A 23,918-nucleotide genomic window follows, 5' to 3' on the forward strand; every position below is an offset into this window, starting at 1 on the left:
CAGTCAATACATCAGAAAAAGGCAAATAACCAATTACAGCATGGACAAATGCACATGCAATCAACAAGACGCACACAAAAAACATGCATGGTATGTGTCCACATTCCGGATCGCATCAGAATTTGGTCAGGATTTCCCATCAGTATTTGTAAGCCAAAACCAGGAGTGTAAAAATTAGGTAAAGTATAATACGAAAACAGGCACACTTTTGCTTTTATCACCCACTCCTGGTTTTGGCGTACAAATACTGATGGAAAATCCTGACCACATCCTGATGCAATCCTGCACATGGACACATACCCTCCCACATGAACAGGCATAAAATTGGCAAAGGCATAATAAGGTGCAGGCACATGATACAAAAGCACACAACCGTCCAAAAATACACACATACACATGCACGCACATAGCTTTATGCAAATACACATATGTACAACAAAGGCAGAAAGGTGAACCCAATCAGAAGACGCATACACACACACACACATACAAAAGGCTGACAATCCTTTGGCTGAAGCAGCAGGTCTTCACAGTGGCTGGAATCAGGCTGCATCTGGACTCTAGCATGGCACTGGCTGGTGCAGGACGATGGCAGGCCTCAGGTTCTCTTCAGGTTTTAAGCTCTTTCTGTAGTCAGTACCTCATATACACACACAAATGCACAGGCACACAGATGCACACAAAAATTGCAATACTCACACTGGCTCTATGGTGGCTGGAGTCCTGTGGCTGGAGTCCTATGGCTGGCTCCTGTGGCTGGCTCCTGTGGCTGGCTCGGGTCTTGTGGCTGGCTGGGGTCCTGTGTCTGTCTCCTGTGGCTGGCTCTATGGTGGCTGGCTCCTGTGGCTGGCTGGGGTCTTGTGGCTGGCTGGGGTCCTGTTGCTGGCTGGGGTCTTGCTGGCAGGCTTCTCTCTTTTGTCTTCTTGCTGGCATATGTGGGGTTGAAGGCCCAGGCCAGGTTTATATAGATTTGGGGGTGTCTGACCAATTGGCAACAAAATACTTCTTCTGAGCATGCTCAGTGTAAAAAAAACGTATTGCAGCGCTGTATTGCGTCGTACGACGTGTCCCGACGCATCCGTCGCTCATAGGCTTCCATTGCAGCCAACGACGTATGCCGCAGGATGCGTCGCGACACGTTTTTTAGGCGGAGACAAAAAACGTTACAATCTACGTTTTTTTGAGACGACGTGTCGCCAAATTTCGACGCATCCGTCGTAAAACGTACACGACGTATGCCAATCCGTCGCCATACGTCGCCAATACAAGTCTATGGGAAAAAAACGCATCCAGCAAAAAGTTTTGCTGGATGCGTTTTTTCTGAAAAAAGACGTTTTGAGACGTAATGCAGTTAACGCTAGTGTGAAAGTAGCCTAAGAGTCTGAAGAGTTGTACTCTTAAGTGTTAGTATAAAGTGGAGTAAAATGCAACTGTGGTATTCTATGTGCCAACAATTTATTTAACATGATAAGGTTTTAAGTTAAGCCAAAATTTCCAAATCCAAACGTTTACTGTTTGTGATGAAATAGAAATACATAGTTGTCCTATTGTTTTGGGCTTCGGTAATTGTATTAGTTCTTCTTGCTTTGCCCATGATGCAGGTCGACATGCGGAGGACATCTTTGGAGAGCTGTTTAATGAAGCAAATAGTTTCTACATGCGGATGAATTCACTGCAGGAGCGAGTGGACTTGCTTGTCATCAAAGTAACTCAGTTAGACTCCACTGTGGAAGAAGGTAATGATTCACACCATACCCCTGACATTTATTATTATGTGGTAATTATGGGACCAGTGATTCATATAATAATTATTTTTACACTTATGTTGAATGATTTATAGCTCGACTTTCTTTCCTTCGGCTAATTAGGGGCTTCAGATTCAAATAACCCCTCAATTAGCAAATCCCAAGAACTGTATCAGTACCTGATTGTCAGAGACGGAAGGTTAGAAGTCTTACAAATTCACATCAGATCATAGAGCTGTAATGCATAATTTGGGGGTTTCATTGTGGCTGATTTATGAATACTGTATAAAAGAAAAACTGTCTTTGTAGAACAAAGCAACCAATCAGAGTGCAGGTTTGATTTTTCAAGATTAGGGTACAAATTATATCTTCACTAGGATTGGGTGCTGTGGACACAAGGACAGTTTCTCTTTTAGGGTACCGTCACACATTGAAATTTTCATCGCTGCGACGGCACGATTCGTGACGTCGCAGCGTCGTATAATCATCGCTCCAGCGTCGTAGACTGCGGTCACACGTTGCAATCACGGCGCTGGAGCGATGCCGAAGTCCCCGGGTAACCAGGGTAAACATCGGGTAACTAAGCGCAGGGCTGCGCTTAGTAACCCGATGTTTACCCTGGTTACCAGCGTAAACGTAAAAAAAACAAACAGTACATACTCACCCGTCGGTGTCCTTCAGGTCCCTTGCCGTCTGCTTCCTGCTCTGAGTGCAGCCGTACAGTGAGAGCAGATCACAGCACCGCTGCGCTCTGCTCTCACTTTCCGGCCGGCACTCAGAGCAGGAAGCAGACGGCAAGGGACCTGAAGGACACCGACGGGTGAGTATGCACGGTTTGTTTTTTTACGTTTACGCTTGTAACCAGGGTAAACATCGGGTTACTAAGCGCGGCCCTGCGCTTAGTTACCCGATGTTTACCCTGGTTACAAGCGAAGACATCGCTGGATCGCTGTCACACACAACGATCCAGCGATGTCAGCGGGTGATCAAGCGACGAAAGAAAGTTCCAAACGATCTGCTACGACGTACGATTCTCAGCAGGGTGTCTGATCGCAGTAGCGTGTCAGACACAGCGATATCGTAACGATATCGCTAGAACGTCACGAATCGTAACGTCGTAGCGATGGAAATTTCAATGTGTGACGGTACCCTTAGACAGCTTCCATCAATCTCCCCCCTTGCAGTCCAGCAAACGACACAAAAATGCTAAATACCACCAACCATAAAAATTGCAGCAAAGCAGAGCCAGGGTATTCAGTTTTGGGATGTTAAGCCTCCAAGACCTATACTCAAGTTGTCTTGTAATATAGCAAAGGAAAAGGAGGAAGAACGTTGAGAAAGGTTATGTTGTTGTTGTGAAACATTGCCTCATGGGCCAATAAAGAGTCCACTTTTTTGCACAAATTTCTGTGGAGCACTACCTTTCATTTCCTTATGATATATATGTACATTTACGCATTTATATCTAAAGATGTGTAATGTTCCTCAATGCACAACTGTGCAGAAGTTTTAGACAGGTGTGTACAAAATGCCACAAAGTATGAATGCTTTCAAAAATAGAAGTGTTAATAGTTTATTTTTTATCAATTAACAAAATGCAAAGTGAAAAAAAAGAATAATATAAGAAGCTACCTCAATATTTGGTGTGACTACCCTTTGTCTTCAAAGCAGCATCACTTTTTCTCGGCACACTTGTACACAGATTTTGCAGAAACTCTGCAAGGAGGTTCTTCCAAACATCTTGGAGGACTAACCACAGAGCTTCCGTGGATGTCGCTTGTGCAAATCCTTTTGTCTTTTCATGTAATCCCAGACACACTCAAATATATGGAGCTTTAGGGATCTGTGTGGAGGTTATATCATCATTTCCATGACTCCTTGTTCTTCTTCGTTGAAGATAATTCCAAATGACAATGGCTATTTTGGGTTGTTGTCCTCCTACAAAATACATTTGGAGCCGACTGAATGGTATTACATAATGAATAAGTATTTGCCTGTATTTCTCAGCATTTAGGGCACCATTAATTCTGACCAAATCCCCAACTCCGTTTTAATCCCCAAATTTGCAAGAACTCTCCTCCATATTTCACTGCTGCTTGCAGGCTCTTAATATTGTACCATTCTCTTGCCCTTCAGCATATTAATTGAGGACACCATTAATCCTGACCAAATCCCCAACTCCATTTTCAGCCCCAAATTTGCAAGAACCCTCCTTTATGCTTCACTGCTGCCTGCACACACTTATTATTGTACTGTTAGGTTGAACAATAAGAAATGTTCACTCTAGTTGCCTACTCCTGGCCTAATGGATATTGATCAGGTGCGCACTAAAGAAATACACCAGAAACACACAGTTGGATGTAAACTCTCCTTGATCAATCTTTGGCTCAGTTCCAAGGACCTTTATTTAATCAGAACACCGGTTTATATAACCCCTGTAAGGGGGCTCGGTTAGCTCTGAGATGGGAGTGATCGTATGTATTTCATTGGTTAGTGGATTGGGCAATGAGCAAGTCTGTGGGTGGATCCTTGAGGTCATGAGGGTGGGTTGGTCCATGAGGTCATCAAGGTGAACTTCACTGTGGGTGGATCCATGAGGTCATCAGGGTGGGGGTCATCTTGGATACCAGCACATGGTGTGCTGAAACAGGAAATGGCAGCCATCTTTAGTGTTCCACTGGTCATCTTGGATATCAGCACATGGTGTGGTGAAACAGGAAATGGCAGCCATCTTTAGTGTCTCACTTTGATCTGAGAAAGCTTATGTAAGGTTAAAGAATACATGTTATGGGTCGCTTCTCTCAATCTCTTATGTCTTGAGGTTAATTAAGTATTTGATCTTATGGCTCTCCTCAACAGTACCACTCTCTTTCCCTTCTGCAAACAAACTTCCATCTGTTGCAGCCATATATTTTTTTAAAATTTAACTCATCAGTCGAGAACACCTACCTGAGTCACTTTGCCTTGTTGCCATGTCCAAGGTATGTTTTTTTGGCAACCACAATTCTTTCATGAAGACTATTTCTGGCAAGGTTTCTCTGAACTGTAGATGGGTGTAGCTGGGTAATACTGGTTGCTGCCAGTCCTGAGACGATGGAACTGCAGAACATTTTCCAATATCGAAGGGAAGGGTAAGCATGATGTGTTTTCATCTGCTGCATTAACTTTGATTGCCTGACCACTGTTTCTATTGTCCTCACTGTTGCCTTTTTGTTGTTGGTTATTTAAAAGAACATAATATCTTGAAACCCTGGTCTGGAAGAGACCTTGCTGAAGCTGTATAACTACCTTGTGTCTTGTTTCCGTGCCCAGTTGTCCCACAGTGTATATGACCTGTGACTTGAAACTCTCTTCTACAATCCCAGCTTTGAAGCAGAGTTTTGCTTTTCCTCTCCTAGTTTTAAGCTTCCTACACAGTTGTTTGTGTTAATGACTGTGTTCAACCTACATATGAAAATAATGATACCTGTTTGATATAATTGGCTACGATTTCACCTGTTTGGTATAATTGGTTACGACTTTAGGTGCGTGTACCTAGAAGAATTGATGCTTGCTTTGAAGGCAAATTTTAATTTGACTTAGATTTCTTCGCTGCTCGTTCCTTCTACATTCTGTTAACTGATAATAATAAACTATGAATCTACATTGGAAAGCATTCTTACTTTGCAGCATTTCTTCCTCACCTGCCTATGTACTTGTATATGTAACAAATTCGCTCAACAATTTTTTAAAAAAAGGTAATTTCAGTAAAAAGTAATACACAGTGGATTTATAAGCTTTTTTGGGGGGGCACATGGATTCTATAGATGTCACTGGTTATTCGACGGCAACCTAACTTGGAAGAACCCAAAGCTCTCTTGCTTAGCCAGGGGTAACATGTTGATGATTGTTTTATTGAGATTGCGGTGTCTTGTTGCGATGTTGCATCTTTGGATTATCTAAGGTGACCTACTGTGAGTGTCATGGTGAGTTCCAAATTTATCAGATTTTCTGACACTTTTCGAATAGACTTCAATGGAAGCCAAATGTGACTGAAACTGAATTTTGCTGTGGTTTTTTTTACAACAAAATTGCAGCTCTATAATAGTAGACTTAGTACTTAGACTTATTCCGTACGCCCCCGAAAAAATTGCATGGCAGAGCTCACATTTGCACTGCCTTCACCATTACAGTCTATTGCCCCATCTGCACATGCGTCCGGACCACGTTTTGCTGGGGAGTTCGAACATATGCCCCGAAGGGGACACAGAACGCAATGTAAAAGTACCCTTTAGTTAACCTATGGGGTAATACAAGAAAATTTTTAAAAAAACAAAATTATTACACAGAATTGTGCCAGCTTCTTTATTAATCCGGTACACCACCCTGCTATCACAAAGTGCTTTTTGTTATGCAAGTGTACATTTCCTATGGTAAGTCAGTATCGATCCTGGATATGTAGAGGTCAAATACATCTTGCTACTTCTAGAAAAACATGGTGTTTTTATTCTTTACTTTCCCTCAATATTATTATTTTTCTCACTTAAAGGGGTATGTCAAGTTTGAAACTTATCTATAATATAGGACATAACTTTCCGATCACTGGGAATCTGACCACTGTGGCCCCCAGCGATACCAAGGACTAGGGCTATTCAGCATGCACGTTCAGTGGAGTAGGTCGATCATGTGCCCTACCAGTCCATTCACTCTTAATGGGAGGGCTGAAGATTACAGAGCAGTGCAGTTGGCTTATCACCGGCACTCTCATTAGAATGAATAGAGCGGCAGTGTGCATGATCGACCTACGCTCCAGTAAGCCACTCGGGATCAAGCAGGGCCATGACTGTTGGGCCACTAGTGAACGGAAACTTATTCCCTAACCCATGGATAGGATATAATTTTCAAATTTGGCAATATCGCTTTAATACAGTGCAGATAGGAGGCACTTTGCTTTTCCCTTTATGTTCTTCAAGACCCATTGCTTTTTTATTTATCCATTGATATCTGTAGGAGGACTTGTGTTTTTTTTGTTTGTTTTTTTGGTGTTACAAGTTGTAATCTTGAATGCCCTTATTTATTTTCTGATCTAATGTACTGAAAAACAATGAAAAAAAATCTCACCTGGGTTTAGTTTTTACGACGTACACTGTTGCGTAAAACTGACCCGGTCATTATATTCTGCAGGCCAGTATGAGTACGGTGAGACCAAATCTGTATAGTAATTTAGATTTTACTGCTTAAAAATTAAAAACATAGTTTGAGTATATATTTTCAGTTTTTAATTTTTCCGTTGATATAGCTGTGTGAGGGTTTAGGAGAGCAAGCTGTAGTTGTTGTCGGTACAATTTTGAGATACATGCCACATTTTTTATATTTTCATTACATTTTTTGAGGGGAAGTGAGGCGACCTAAAACTGGCAATGCTGACATTTTTATTCATGTTGTACAATGTTCACCATTATAGATAAGTAATGTAATATTTTTACATTTCAAACTTTTAAATATATGATTATTTTTTTATGGGAAAAGGGGTTGATTTTGTTTTTTTGTGGGGGGAAAAAATATTTTTTTAAATTTTTTTCAAATAACAATGTTTTACTTATCATGCAGTTATTAGATAGCTTGTGAAATACATTGGAATACTCAAGTATATACAGTTATATGAAAATGTTTGGGCACCCCTATTAATCTTAAGCTTAATGTTTTATAAAAATTGTTTTTTTTTGCAACAGCTATTTCAGTTTCATATATCTAATAACTGTTGGACACAGTAATGTTTCTGCCTTGAAATGAGGTTTATTGTACTAACAGAAAATGTGCAATCTGCATTCAAACAAAATTTGACAGGTGCATAAGTATGGGCACCCTTATCATTTTCTTGTTTTACGTACTCCTACCTACTTTTTACTGACTTATTAAAGCACTTTTTTTAGTTTTGTAACATCATTGAGCTTTGAACTTCATAGCCAGGTGTATGCAATCATGAGAAAAGCTACTTAAAGTGGCCACTTGCAAGTTGTTCTCCTGTTTGAATCTCCTCTGAAGAGTGGCATCATGGGCTCCTCAAAACAACTGTCAAATGATCTGAAAACAAAGATTATTCAACATAGTTGTTCAGGGGAAGGATACAAAAAGCTGTCTAAGAGATTTAACCTGTCAATTTCCACTGTGAGGAACATAGTAAGGAAATGGAAGAACACAGGTACAGTTCTTGTTAAGGCCAGAAGTGGCAGGCCAAGAAAAACAACAGAAAGGCAGAGAAGAAGAATGGTGAGATCAGTCAAGGACAATCCTCAGACCACCTCCAGAGAGCTGCAGCATCAACTTGCTGCAGATGGTGTCACTGTGCATCGGTCAACTATACAACGCACTTTGCACAAGGAGAAGCTGTATGGGAGAGTGATGCGAAAGAAGCCATTTCTGCAAGCACGCCACAAACAGAGTCGGCTGAGGTATGCAAAAGCACATTTGGAGAAGCCAATTTCTTTTTGGAAGAAGGTCCTGTGGACTGATGAAACCAAGATTGAGTTGTTTGGTCATACAAAAAGGCGTTATGCATGGCGGCAAAAAAAAACAGCATTCCAAAAAAATCACTTGCTACTCACAGTAAAATTTGGTGGAGGTTCCATCATGCTTTGGAGCTGTGTGGCCAATGCTGGCACCGGGAATCTTGTTAAAGTTGAGGGACGCATGGATTCCTCTCAGTATCAGCAGATTCTTGACAATAATGTTCATGAATCAGTGACAAAGTTGAAGTTACGCAGGGGATGGATCTTTCAGCAAGACAATGATCCAAAACACCGCTCCAAATCTACTCAGGCATTCATGCAGAGGAACAATTACACTGTTCTGGAATGGCCATCCCAGTCCCCAGACCTGAATATCATTGAACATCTGTGGGATCATTTGAAGAGGGCTGTCCACGCTCGGCGACCATCAAACTTAACTGAACTGGAATTGTTTTGTAAAGAGGAATGGTCAAAAATACCTTCATCCAGGATCCAGGAACTCATTAAAAGCTGCAGGAAGCGACTAGAGGCTGTTATTTTTGCAAAAGGAGGATCTACTAAATATTAATGTCACTATTCTGGTGAGGTGCCCATACTTATGCACCTATCAAATTTTGTTTGAATGCAGATTGCACATTTTCTGTTAGTACAATAAACCTCATTTCAAGGCAGAAACATTACTGTGTCCAACAGTTATTAGATATATGAAACTGAAATAGCTGTTGCAAAAAAAACAATTTTTATAAAACATTAAGCTTAAGATTAATAGGGGTGCCCAAACGTTTTCATATAACTGTAAGTGTATAGTAATTTTAACTATCCCCTATGCAGCTCTGCCTATGCCTAAAGCCTGGCTCTCATGACAAACCATTGGCACCCTTCGATCGTGTCGCTAGCGGCTAAGGCCGTGAAGTGACAGATGGATTCCCTCTTCTTGGCCAGACCACCTTTGGGTTGTTTGTGCATAATTTTTTTGTTGATTTCAATAATTAAAAAGAAGAGAAAAAAAAAAAGAATCCCTCAATCTCTGTGGCTCCTGCACAAGTTCATTTCTACAAACAGCATTGGCTTCTCTGGCCAGAATTTTGAATCACCCTGACATTCATGTTGCCTGTGTTACAGAAGGAGCCAGATAGGAAACCACAGATGGTTCCACCTCCAGTACCATTGATATAGTCATTTATATCTGCATTTTTAAGATGGGGATATAATTGTGTATAAACAGCTGCGTAGCCACAAGAAGCCACCCTCAGCCCCCTTTCTAAACTTTATAATAGAGGCAGTTACTTTCTCGCCATGCCCCTTTTCCCGCAGACTTGGGCCATGGGCAGTTGCCCAGATTGTCCTAATTTTAATCCACTACTGATTATTGTATCATCTTGTTATATATCATATATACATGCAGAATAAAGGTAAGGTAAATGCTGTTAAAATCCATCCTTCGCTGAAAGACACTCCCTCATGTGGCTTTATCAGCAGATACAAAAAGGTATGGTTTTCAGAAGGTAGGGGTGCAAGAATGGAAAATAAAAAGACGAAAACTAGCTGCAGTTGTAAGGGATTGAAATGCTGAAGAGAGATATGATAGAAATGAATAGTTCTTCATTGGACTAATGTATGACTTGGACTTTAAGCATATCTAACACCTTAGTAATATGATTATGTAATGTTCCATCATGACAGTGGAGTCCTAATGGCCTCTGAAATCACACATGAAGTTCATGCTGTGATAGTATCAGCTCTAAGAGAGAGTTGTTAAAATTCCATAAGAGAAAAATTGCTATCTATAAATTTCCAGAGCCTGGCAGTAATTGACCAGATGAGAATTTCAATTAAGGACTTCTGCCTCTTTGGCTCAGAAAGGGTGGCCATACCCAGGCGACCTACTTGTATTAAGCATTTGTTTCCTAAGTGCTAAATTTCCTTGCTGTGAGTGCCTTTAATTAATTAATCAGGCCATGTGCTTATTAATTGGAAGATACGTAAACTGCGGCATAGGCCATGCCACTCTAATGTAATGTCACTTCTTGATTTTACATTAAAGCAACTACAATTAGAAAGGGTTTGTCATTGGCACAGTGCAGATAATAATATTCTTCACATGAATCTCTTTTTGTTACTCATTAGACACCACAGAACAGGAATGGCAGGGTGCAGAACCCAAAGTATCAAACACGTCATAGCGTTTTACACTGCATGAGATATATGACTTGTACGGTTTGTAAGTTGTTATTGTCTTAGACTGTTATGTAGTGTACCTGAATAGAAGTAATCCCAAGCGTAGCTCAAAATGTTGAAAAGTGGAATTACTAATGCCTCCCATACACTTGAAGGCTCATTCAGACATCCATGCAAATCGGCCCAAAATCAGACCACAGCGCATGGACTAGCCACGGGTCTCTCAACCTTAATGTGACAGCTTCATAGTAAGATATGAAGCTGTCACATAAGAGTCAGGAGAGCTGCTGCTAATCCGTATGCATTAGCGGTACGTGTTTGTACCGATTGGTACGAACGTCTGAATGAGTCTTTGGTCTAATGTCAGCCGATATCAACGGGTTCCGTTATGGGACGAAGGACAGATGATTGTTGAAGGAGTTAAGGTTCCAGCATCTTCAATTTTGGAGTCCATTGCTTTTGTTCCCCCTAAGATAAGCTATCTCCAAGTATGTCCAGCAGCAGCTGTCTCTTAGAACACAGAGGTTTATGCAGCAGAGTGTGCGCACTTGTATAAGAGAGAGATGGCTGAGATAGCTGCCAGCCGAAACATTGGTCAAACCATCATTCAGCCAACAACCTTCTAAGATGTGCAAGGGGCTTAAAGCGAACCTGTCAGCAGGATTTTGCTAAGTAAATCACAGGCATTGTTTGGTTGGCACTGTTATACTGATTAAAATGATACCTGTCTTGAAGAAATCCATCTTGTGGTTCTTGTGTAATTAGTGTTAGAAGTTTTCAGTTAATGATATGCTCGTGCTCTGGGATGAGACTGTAGACAGAGTCTTATCTTCCTGCTCCAAACCAAAGAAACCAAGGCCAAGACCTGCCCTCAGACCAGCCCGAAGCACAAACATGCTCCTCATCATAGAGACAGAGAGACAGACTGTTTGTGCTTCAGGGCAGCCTAACACTTATTACACAAGAACCACAAGACGGATTTCTTCACCCCAGGTATCAATTTCATCCAGGTAATCATTTTAATCAGTATAACAGTGCCAAGTTGACAGTGTCTGTAGTTTACTTAGCAAAATCCTGCTGACAGATTTGCTTTAAGACTGGCAGACTCCCACTCTGCCTATCCATGTTTGGAGCTGGTCAGGTAAGTTCATTAAAATCCAGTTGGGTGAGCTCAATGAAAGGCTGGTGATTTTTTTTCCCACCATGTTTCCACTCTGGGGAAGGATAGGATATGCCAGGGTCAATGGGATCCATCATCACAATGAAAATGGTTTGGACTATGTTTTTAAGGTGCAGAGCGATAGGCTCAGGGCCTAAACAGCTTGGTTGTTGTAAAGTGTCCAGCCAGTTCTCCTGATAGCTAAAGATTTTCTGTGTGGCTAGTTCTGAGGCAAATCCACTGTGTTTGACTGAAAGTTTTTTTTTGTGCCAATTATCTTACGCCTGAGTTTTTATGCCTCTCTGGAGTATTTAATTGCTGTGCCTAGTAAAAAACGAAAGAAATATATAGCTCATTTTGAGCAAATGGCAAATAGAAATGAGAAATGATGCAATGCCAATTTGGGATGCTGATGACTAGTAGACTGATACAAATAAATTTACCCTCCTATGCCCCATTTGTATAGGGTTTATATTTTTTCCTGGCCGCACTCATGGGCTCAAAATGCTTGCTTATTTTTTTATTTAAGGCATGTAGATTTCTTACAGCTGTTCGTAACTCCTTGTCATTTCATTGACTATATTCTGGCCTTTTTTGTTGCCAATTAATACTTTGTGTTTAGCATGAGCCTTAGGCTGCCGTCACACTAGCAGTATTTGGTCAGTATTTTACATCAGTATTTGTAAGCCAAAACCAGGAGTGGGTGATAAATGCAGAAGTGGTGAATATGTTTCTATTATACTTTTCCTCTAATTGTTCCACTCCTGGTTTTGGCTTACAAATACTGAAGTTAAATACTGACCAAAAACTGCTAGTGTGACAGCAGCCTTACTGTGATTTTTACTGGGAAATTTTAGTGACTGTTGCCACCAAATCTTGCTGCAGATCTTTTGCAGTCACGGAATGGTTTTTGACCACCTGCCTCGGGAATCTGGTGGCAACCAGTGATACCTTACTGTTGGCTAGTCCGATGATGTCCTCTGCCGGCCACTTCCTTGCAGTAGTCATTGAAAGTGGTATTTTGGTTTGAATTAGGAGTAATCTAATCACTTGTTCTATCAGTTGTGTTGTGTTTTTTTTTAAGTACTTCAAAGTCTACCTAGGCTTGGTTTCAGAAGTCCTGGAAAATTCTGGAATAAGCATCACATTCGCTGACATAGACCTTATTGGAAATATTTGATGGGATTTGAAGAAACCGGTTGCAGCACGCAAACCCAAGAATGAGGAATGGGCTAAGATTTCCCAGGAAGTCTGCCAGTAGCTGGTGCCTGCATGATGTTTGTAGCAGATTATAGCAGCCAAAGGTGGCTCTTCTGCACACTCAAGACGCTCACCATGATGGGGCTGAATCATTCTGAGACTGCAGTAGTCTAAGTGGCATTTTGTGTTTAATTTGTTATTGACCTGTAACCATGTCAAAAGTGCCCAGTTTGTGCACTTATTTTATTCATCATGTTCCCCTGAGTACTCCATGTGTTTCTTTTTTAAAATCTACCTTTTTGCTCCAGAGATGTATTATTATTATTATTATTATTATTATTATTATTTATATAGCACCATTAATGCCATGGTGCTGTACATGAGAAAGGGGTTACATACAGGGTTATAGATATCGTTTACAGTAAACAGGTTTACCGTGATGGACTGGTACAGAGGGGAGAGGACCCTGTCCTTGCGGACATACATTCTATGGGGATGTAAGAGATATAAGGCTTTTCACTTAGTGCTAATTTGTATGGTCTTTACTAAGGGGGTGTTGCTCCCAAAATTCTCTGGGGGAGTGTCCTCAGACTGTTTGCATTATTACCCTATGATCAGTACCTCCTTGGTAAAGACCCAGATTTTTGGAACCGTATGGCAGAATTTAAAAAGAGAATATATTGGAATACTTGGGGGAGCAGCGGTAATAAAATAAGAACAAATATTGCCCACTTTTGTTCTGGTGAAAGTGTTTTTCTTTGATTGGATAATTGCAGTAAATGTATTTAGTTTGTAGAAAAAAAAAAATTTGCAATGATGGTTTACATAATTTTGATAACAACTGGAATTGTAAAACAGAGGCCCCGATTCAGCATTACCTTTGTGCCTGTTATTTGTCTAGTTTTGTGTGTTTTTGTTTGCAGTCAATTCATTATTCTTTTTGTGCAAAATTTGGCGCAACTTCACTCACTGGCGTACTTTTCAATATTTTGGTGTATTTTTTGGTACCTTTGGCGCAAAAAGTCGCAAAATAATAGTTCAAGACAGGATGAAATCCCATTTTTGACTGTGTGCCAAATTCTTGAATCACATGCACAATTTTGATAAATTTTGCACTAAAACGGCATGTAGTACCACAAAACAAAAAAGGAAAGCGACTTAAGAAAAGCACAAGTGATTAATCAAGGTCATAGTGTTTAGCCTATACTCGAAAGATGACTTGTGTCTTTATGGCCCATCATTATAGTAGAGACGTCTGTTGTATGGAGGTTGATAGTGACCAATGGGCTCCTTGTAGGATGTTGGTCTGCTTTGCAATTTTTCATAGTAAGCAGTGCATATACAGGTCCTTCTCAAAAAATTAGCATATAGTGTAAAATTTCATTATTTACCATAATGTAATGATTACAATTAAACTTTCATATATTATAGATTCATTATCCACCAACTGAAATTTGTCAGGTCTTTTATTGTTTTAATACTGATGATTTTGGCATACAACTCCTGATAACCCAAAAAACCTGTCTCAATAAATTAGCATATTTCACCCGTCCAATCAAATAAAAGTGTTTTTTAATAACAAACAAAAAAACCATCAAATAATAATGTTCAGTTATGCACTCAATACTTGGTCGGGAATCCTTTGGCAGAAATGACTGCTTCAATGCGGCGTGGCATGGAGGCAATCAGCCTGTGACTGCTGAGATGTTATGGAGGCCCAGGATGCTTCAATAGCGGCCTTAAGCTCATCCAGAGTGTTGGGTCTTGCGTCTCTCAACTTTCTCTTCACAATATCCCACAGATTCTCTATGGGGTTCAGGTCAGGAGAGTTGGCAGGCCAATTGAGCACAGTAATACCGTGGTCAGTAAACCATTTACCAGTGGTTTTGGCACTGTGAGCAGGTGCCAGGTCGTGCTGAAAAATAAAATCTTCATCTCCATAAAGCATTTCAGCATTTCCCCAGGTCAAGCCACTTTTGAACCATAAACAGCGGCAGAAGCGCCTGACCTGGGCTACAGAGAAGCAGCACTGGACTGTTGCTAAGTGGTCCCAAGTACTTTTTTCTGATGAAAGCAAATTTTGCATGTCATTCGGAAATCAAGGTGCCAGAGTCTGGAGGAAGACTGGGGAGAAGGAAATGCCAAAATGCCTGAAGTCCAGTGTCAAGTACCCACAGTCAGTGATGGTGTGGGGTGCCATGTCAGCTGCTGGTGTTGGTCCACTGTGTTTCATCAAGGGCAGGGTCAATGCAGCTAGCTATCAGGAGATTTTGGAGCACTTCATGCTTCCATCGGCTGAAATGCTTTATGGAGATGAAGATTTCATTTTTCAGCACGACCTGGCACCTGCTCACAGTGCCAAAACCACTGGTAAATGGTTTACTGACCATGGTATTACTGTGCTCAATTGGCCTGCCAACTCTCCTGACCTGAACCCCATAGAGAATCTGTGGGATATTGTGAAGAGAAAGTTGAGAGACGCAAGACCCAACACTCTGGATGAGCTTAAGGCCGCTATTGAAGCATCCTGGGCCTCCATAACATCTCAGCAGTGTCACAGGCTGATTGCCTCCATGCCACGCCGCATTGAAGCAGTCATTTCTGCCAAAGGATTCCCGACCAAGTATTGAGTGCATAACTGAACATTATTATTTGATGGTTTTTTTGTTTGTTATTAAAAAACACTTTTATTTGATTGGACGGGTGAAATATGCTAATTTATTGAGACAGGTTTTTTGGGTTATCAGGAGTTGTATGCCAAAATCATCAGTATTAAAACAATAAAAGACCTGACAAATTTCAGTTGGTGGATAATGAATCTATAATATATGAAAGTTTAATTGTAATCATTACATTATGGTAAATAATGAAATTTTACACTATATGCTAATTTTTTGAGAAGGACCTGTAAATCGACCTTCCCACAATAGTCAGCCTCTCTGCTTACTGCTTATATAAAGTCATACCTTTAGTGAAAACTTGTATAGATTGATCTAGTTATTTTGTGTATTGATTTTATCTATTTTTTGTTTACATCTGTACAGGATTTTCTCTAACATCATTTTTTTCCTTGGTTTTCTTTTGTGTTTTACAGTATCATTGCAGGACATAAATATGAGGAAAGCATTCAAAAGCTCCACGGTGCAGAATCAGCAGGTGGTGTCGAGAAATTCCATCCCGAATCCAGTTATGGAGATGTACCAACGCTGCGACAAGCCTCCACCACTCAACATCCTGACCCCATACAGGTCATACAGAGAATATGAAGCCATGTTGCTTTTAACATTATGTATATAGCTGCAACGTATTCTGTCGTGCTGTACGGATATATCCCAGACACATGTATAAACTCTGTAGAAGATATATTATTTATATATTTGGTATTTGACATTTCACTGATCACCACCCATTTAGACCTTGAACAGTAACATTATTAGGTTCTTTTTTACTTCCTTCCAAGGCAACTCATTCCCCAGGCAGCTTTATGTGCTTACTCACCAGTTCACCAAACCACAATAAAAGCCTCAATTTATTCCCTGTGTTACATTTTACGTAGTTGTAGAGACATTTGGTCAAGTGTACTTTTAGAGGTGCGGCATGGATTCATACAGGTATATTGACATTTTTGATTCTGTACTGAATTAAATAAACTGTAATAGTTGGGTTACAGTTCTCTAAAAAGAATCCAAGAACGCTTAAAATAGCACTCCGAGAATTTTTTTTCTAGATAGTAGCCTCCATGTAATTCTTAGGAATGTACTGACTTCTTGGCCACACAGAAGCCGTTGTTCAGACAATGATCAAGGTAGTAAAGTACTCCGTAGGATAGGAGAGTATTATTTATGAATATTTATTACTAATCAGACTGGAAGATTAAAAAAAAATCACAGAGTGCTTTAACAAGCACAAAATGCATTCAGCTCTTATTGTGCATGAAGCCGCCAACATCTGCTATTTCCATTATTTATTTATAAAGCCCCAAAATATTCAGCCTTGCGGTAAGATTAGAGAAATCCTGCTGCAATGCATTTTATAAAAGAAAACTAAACACGGAAAAATCTGTAATGAGATCTCTGCTAATGAGAGGTAAAGGGAACTTGTGAGTGATGGACAGAAGTTTAGTCTTGACTCGAGCAAAGAAGTGCATTAATGAGGTCAGTGTCAGGCTGGGTTGTCTGTGGCCCACAGGAGGAATTTACCCTAGCCTACCCTGTTGTTTTTTTTAGATTTTTGCAGTGGGGACATTTTATTTTCAATACTTTTTTTGTTCATTGTTGCTAATTTTTTAAATATGTATTTTTTTTTACATAATTTGTTCGCTAAAACATCATCAATGATTTCAGGGGAAAGTTATTGTTCTTTAATTTATTGATAATTTTTTTTTCAACTTTTGGCTCTTATGGGTTACCTCTTTATAGAGAAAACATTAAAGAAGCACTCCTCCCATTAAAGTTTTTATCCTCTTAATATATTTCAACATCATATTATATAGCCCTGAGTACTTACAATTACGGTGCTAATTTTGCCTTTCTACTAAGTTAATTCTTGTCTTTTCTCTGCTTTATATAGAAACAGGAAGTCTCTTTTCCTTCAAAAATTATTCCTCCCTTCACCTCCTGACCCAGCTACTCCTCTCCTCCCCCTACCAGGCACCTTTACAGTGACTCATGATTCATACAGGGAAAATTAACCTCCTGTTTCTCCATAGAGCTTAGACGGATTCAGCTAGTCAGTTTTTAATCAAGTGATATCATAGACCAAATGAAAAAGAGAAGAATTATCTGGGTAGAAAGGCAAAATGAGCGATTGCAAGTTCACAGTGCTATACAATATGATGATTGCTATATATTAAGTGGATAAAAACTTTGATGGGAGGAGGAGAACTGCTTCTTTACACTACAGACTGCAGGGAAATAAGTCACAGGGTCTGCTAGCACTCAGAACATTGAAACCAGTACCTACTCATTTTGAGTGTGACCTATTTGTTTCACAGATGATAAAAATGAATCTAGACCTGTAGATGCTCACTATATGATCTACACAAAATATATGTTTAGAGAAGAATTCGAACCGATAGATCTAAACTTCCTAACTGGTCCCAGTGAGGCCCCTTCTACAACCACATGAACAAATGTCACTTTACCTTTCTACTTCTTTCCACAATGTTTTTACCCAAGAAACATGGGTCCGGTTGTGCTGGTGGTGTGTAAGTGCGTGTATGTGCCATCAGCACGTTTAAGCCCATAGAAAACTGAAGATCTTACAAGATTTGTTTAGTTCTCCCCAAATAACTGCTTTACTCTAATTTTAGGGATGACCGGAAAGATGGTCTTCGATTTTACACTGATCCTTCATATTTCTTTAACTTATGGAAAGAAAAGATGTTACAAGCAACTGAGGACAAGAGGAAAGAGAAGAGGAGACAGAAAGTGAGTTGTTATGGTTACAGTCTAAAGCCCAAACTATTTTATTTGAGAAAACCCTGGTTAGACAAGACTTCCAATAAAGGGAACTTGCCCAAAATTTGTGCCACAGACAGTATGAATCAGAGACTGGCTGTGCGATTACAGATAGGTATGTATTTGTCTGAAATGCTCCGGTGTTTTAGAGAAAAGAGTTTGAAATGTGAATAAACGAAGAGACCTAACTGGCCACCACCACCCCCTCTAACTTTTCCCTGCCCTGCTCCAGTTGATTGACAGGCCTCTCCCTAAGTACAATATGTTAGAGATCCAACTAGAGTGATGCAGGAAGTAGCCAGCTGGGGTTCACACCAGACTAGTCTCCAGCTTTTAAAACCATGTTTTCTCTGAAACCGCTTTATAGACATATACAGTACAGACCAAAATTTTGGACACACCTTCTCATTTAAAGATTTTTCTGTATTTTCATGACTATGAAAATTGTACATTCACACTGAAGGCATCAAAACTATGAATTAACACAAGTGGAATTACGGTATATACTTAACAAAAAAGAGTGAAACAACTGAAATTATGTCTTATATCCTAGGTTCTTCAAAGTAGCCACCTTTTGCTTTGATGACTGCTGTGCACACTCTTGGCATTCTCTCGATGAGCTTCAAGAGGTAGTCACCGGGAATGGTTTTCACTTCACAGGTGTGCCCTGTCAGGTTTAATAAGTGGGATTTCTTGCCTTATAAATGGGGTTGGGATCATCAGTTGTGTTGTGCAGAAGTCTGGTGGATACTCAGTTGATAGTCCTACTGTATAGACTCCTAGAATTTGTATTATGGCAAGAAAAAAGAGGCTAAGTAAAGAAAAACTTGTGGCCATCATTACTTTAAGAAATGAAGGTCAGTCAGTCCAAAAAATTGGGAAAATTTTGAAAGTGTCCCCAAGTGCAGTGGCAAAAACCATCAAGAGCTACAAAGAAACTGGCTCACATGAGGACCGCCCCAGGAAAGGAAGACCAAGAGTCACCTCTGCTTCTGAGGATAAGTTTAACTGAGTCACCAGCCTCAGAAATCGCAGGTTAACAGCAGCTCAGATTAGAGACCAGGTTAATGCCACACAGAGTTCTAGCAGCAGACACATCTCTACAACAACTGTTAAGAGGAGACTTTGTGCAGCAGGCCTTCATGGTAAAATAGCTGCTATGAAACCACTAAGGACAGGCAACAAGCAGAATAGACTTGTTTTGGCTAAAGGACACAAGGAATGGACATTAGACCAGTGGAAATCTGTGCTTTGGTCTGATGAGTCCAAATTTGAGATCTTTGGTTCCAACCACTGTGTCTTTGTGCGATGCAGAAAAGGTGAACGGATGGACTCTACATGCCTGGTTCCCACCGTGAAGCATGGAGGATGAGGTGTGATGGTGTGGGGGTGCTTTGCTGGTGACACTGTTGGGGATTTAATCAAAATTGAAGGAATACTGAACCAGCATGGCTACCACAGCATCTTGCAGCGGCATGCTATTCCATGTGGTTTGCGTTTAGTTGGACCATCATTTATTTTTCAACAGGACAATGACACCAAACACACCTCCAGGCTGTGTAAGGGCTATTTGACCAAGAAGGAGAGTGATGGGGTGCTACGCCAGATGACCTGGCCTCCACAGTCACCAGACCTGAACCCAATCGAGATGGTTTGGGGTGAGCTGGACAGCAGAGTGAAGGCAAAAGGGCAAACAAGTGCTAAGCATCTCTGGGAACTCCTTCAAGATTGTTGGAAGACCATTCCCGGGGACTACCTCTTGAAGCTCATCAAGAGAATGCCAAGAGTGTGCAAAGCAGTCATCAAAGCAAAAGGCGGCTACTTTGAAGAACCTAGAATATAAGACATAATTTCAGTTGTTTCCACTTTTTTGTTAAGTATATAATTCCACATGTGTTAATTCACAGTTTTGATGCCTTCAGTGTGAATGTACAATTTTCATAGTCATGAAAATACAGAAAAATCTTTAAATGAGAAGGTGTGTCCCAACTTTTGGTCTGTACTGTATATACCTGACTTTAATCACCAAGCTGGGTTTAGATTTATGTGGTCAGCGTGGGTCTAGTGATAGCTTCCCATTAAGGTTTCCCATTTACATATCTGTAGCATCTCCAGCGTGAGCTCTTCTCTTAGAGCCCAAACTATGTTATTTTAGTGGAATTTTACATTAAAAAAGGCTCATATAGTAGAAAAGACAAAAGTATAAAAGTAACATCAAAGAAAAGCAATGAATTTTCTGAAATCAATCAGTAACAACTCAGAATGAAGAAAGAGAGCAGTGATGGTAAATGCTATCCTGTCAACTGCTCCGGTGTTGCTTCACGGCGGTGGATTCTCATCACATATATGCAAGTGATACCTGTTTTTCAAGACAGATATATGTATATATACACAAAGGTATATATAGGTATGCGCTGGTAAAAATAACGAAACAGATGACAGGAAGTAGGATGATGCTCCTAAAAAGGCTGAGAACCCTTCTCAAATAACCCACTATTGAATAACACTTCATAAAGAGTCTGGCATTCAAATCATTGCTAATAGAGTCACGGTGTATTCACTGAAAGAAGCCAAGAACATGAAAAGAACATTCGGAGGATTTCTTCCTACCTCCGTTGCTGGCTGACAGTCTTGGACAAGAATCCTGTTCCAAAGGCTTTCCGGTGAGTAAAATATAAGCAGGTAGCTGCCCCGGCCGGCGGCAAGCCACCACCAACAATCCTTCGGGTGGAGACGAGATTCTGCAGAAGCAACGCTGTGTGCAGTAGCGGCGGTGAATGCGAGCGGTGCGCAGAACCTGAGTGACGTAACTGTCACGTGACCGTAACCCCCGGAGAGTGAGTACGAAGTGCAGCTAGGACCAAACAACCGACGCATTTCGGAGACGCCTGTCTCCAACCCTGAGGAAGGAGACAGGCGTCTCCGAAACGCGTCAATTGTTTGGTCCTAGCTGCATTTCGTACTCACTCTCCGGGGATTACGGTCACGTGACAGTTACGTCAGGTCCTGCGCACCGCTCGCATTCACCGCCGCTACTGCACACAGTGTTTGTTCTGCAGGATCTCGTCTCCACCCGGAGGATTGTTGGTGGTGGCTTGCCGCCGGCCGGGGCAGCCACCTGCTTATATTTTACTCACCGGAAACCTTTGGAACAGGATTCTTGTCCAAGACTGTCAGCCAGCAACGGAGGTAGGAAGAAATCCTCCGAATGTTCTTTTCATGTTCTTGGCTTCTTTCAGTGAATACACCGTGACTCTATTAGCAATGATTTGAATGCCAGACTCTTTATGAAGTGTTATTCAATAGTGGGTTATTTGAGAAGGGTTCTCAGCCTTTTTAGGAGCATCATCCTACTTCCTGTCATCTGTTTCGTTATTTTTACCAGCGCATACCTATATATACCTTTGTGTATATATACATATATCTGTCTTGTATACATTTTTACAAACTTCTGGTGGAGGTTTTTGGCATTGCTGCAGGTACTGGCAATAACAGTGACACTTTGCGCCACCAGTCCAAATAATTTTTGTATAGATACCCGTTTTTCACGTTTTATAAATTTGTAAAAATGTCATAGTGTTTCAGTTCTCAATATAAAGAAGTTATCATTTGAAATGTGGAACATATGTATTGTGAGCCTAAGCTAATCTAACCTAAAAATAACCATTCTCTAGCCATACATGGCTTAATCAAATAGCAAAATATCATTGTGAATCCAAATTATTATATGTACACAGTAAGAGACACATCTACACATGCATAAGCAACTGGACATGTATGTATGTATATAAATATAAATATATATAAATACCCCCACACACACACTTTATATACAATAAGATTGTTCTGCTCTGTAAACTTTAACAAGAATGCAATGTTTTGGGAACCTCTTATATTCATATTATAGTCACAGCCGAACATAGAACACAGATTAGAAGGTGAACGTTACACATTTTTCCATTTCATTTGAAAATATAACCTATTTATAAATTGATAGCAGTAACACATCTCAAAAATAGTGGGACAGGGTCATGTCTACCATAGTGTAGCATCCTTTCTTGTTTTACAACAGTCTGTAAATATGTGGAAAATGAAGAGGCAAATGCTTGAGTTTTGAGAAAGGAACATTGTACCTTCTTGAAAAACATGTCCACACCGTACTTTCCTCCTACCTCTCATCTAACCTACTCTTTGACAACATTCAATGTGGCTTCAGGCCCCACCATTCCACCGAAAGTTTCCTAACCTAAATTACCAATGACTTATTGCGAAAGCTAATAGACATTTCTCTATACTACTCCTTTTAGATCTGTCCTCTACGTTCAACACAGTTGGTCACTCCCTCCTACTACAAATCTTTTCTCACCTCGGTATCACAAACCAACCCCTATCCTGCATCTCCTCATACCTCTCTAATCACACATTTAGTATCTCCCACTTCAAAACTACTCAACTTTTCCTCAAACCTTAATCCAACTCTTCCTCAAACCTTAATCTCCTAAAATACTAGTGCATGCCCTCATCATCTCTGGCCGCAGCTACTGCGATATCCTCCTCTTTGGCCTTCCTGCTAACACTCTTGCACCTCTCCAGTCTGTCCTTAACTCTGCTGCCTGATAAACCCACCTCTGTCCTCACTACTCCACCTCTTCTCCCCTCTTCAAATCCCTTCATTGGCTCTAAATTCCCCAAGCATCCAATTCTAGCTGCTAACACTGACCTACAAAGCTGTCCATACTCTGTCTCCCCCATACATCTCTGAACTAGTCCTCTGATATCTCCCACCGCGTAATCTCTGGTCGACCCAAGATATCTTTCTCTCCCCCACACTCACATATTCCTCACACAATCGCCTGCAAGATGTCAACACAGTATCCCCCTTCCTGTAGAATTCTGTAGCCCAATAGGGCCCAATGTGCCCTCAATATGTCACCTGAGGAACAATAGATCACAAGCATCCAACATTGACCCTCAACTTTTTCCATTCTGCATATGGATTTCAGTCAAAGTCTTTGAAATTTTATGTTGATGAACATTGTTAGGGCTAGCGGAACGCACCGAGTAAATAGAGATGTTTTTATTGATATTGGTGCGTTCGCAGCCCGGGATCCACCGTGCAGGAGTACCTGCTGCTAGCAAACGGCGGCACTATATGGCGGTATGGACTAACTCAATTAATTCACCGAGTAGCCGTGAAAGCTAAGCACTGTGCCCTGTTAGACTTCACAGAGGCACAGGCTAACTGCCCAAACAGAGAGCAGTCAGTGGTCACGCATGCACACAAAACTCCTCGCCAGAGGTGCCAGCATTCTAGAGGCTTATTTCAGCAGGGTCCCTGAACACACTCTCACGTGACCACACTGGCGCAAAGCACATAACAAAGAACAATACTAGCACATGGCCGTGCGGCCATGAGAGCCTTAAATAGTTGCAGCACGTACAGGACCTTCCTAGAAGGACCAATGAGAGGCTGCCACAGAGCGTGAGCACCTACAGGACCTTCCTGAAGGACCAATGGCCTTAGCTGCAGTATCTGATCATGTGACCCTCGATCTCCACTGAGAGATCTTACTCTGGGCATGCTCAGAACGAGAAAAGCAGGACTTAGTCCCAGAAGCATCTGCTCGCCGCTGCCCAGCACTGACTTCAATGGCAGAAGCAGGAAAGGCAGCAGTAACTCTTTGTACAG

The 23,918-nt window shown here is 40.9% G+C and overlaps 1 protein-coding gene across 2 annotated transcripts in view; it reads left to right on the top strand.

Moving 5' to 3' along the window:
• Positions 1 to 23,918, top strand: part of LOC143805558 (actin-binding protein WASF3-like) — a 121,607-nt gene that overhangs the window by 68,274 nt on the left and 29,415 nt on the right. For both annotated transcript variants that reach the window (XM_077285053.1, XM_077285052.1), the window contains exons 3-5: positions 1,602 to 1,736; positions 15,865 to 16,018; positions 18,082 to 18,199. In XM_077285053.1, the coding sequence (XP_077141168.1) occupies positions 1,602 to 1,736; positions 15,865 to 16,018; positions 18,082 to 18,199 (407 nt within the window). The remainder of the gene's footprint in view (positions 1 to 1,601; positions 1,737 to 15,864; positions 16,019 to 18,081; positions 18,200 to 23,918) is intronic.

Source organism: Ranitomeya variabilis, chromosome 2 (assembly GCF_051348905.1).
Source record: "Ranitomeya variabilis isolate aRanVar5 chromosome 2, aRanVar5.hap1, whole genome shotgun sequence".
Taxonomy (NCBI): Eukaryota; Metazoa; Chordata; class Amphibia; order Anura; family Dendrobatidae; genus Ranitomeya; species Ranitomeya variabilis.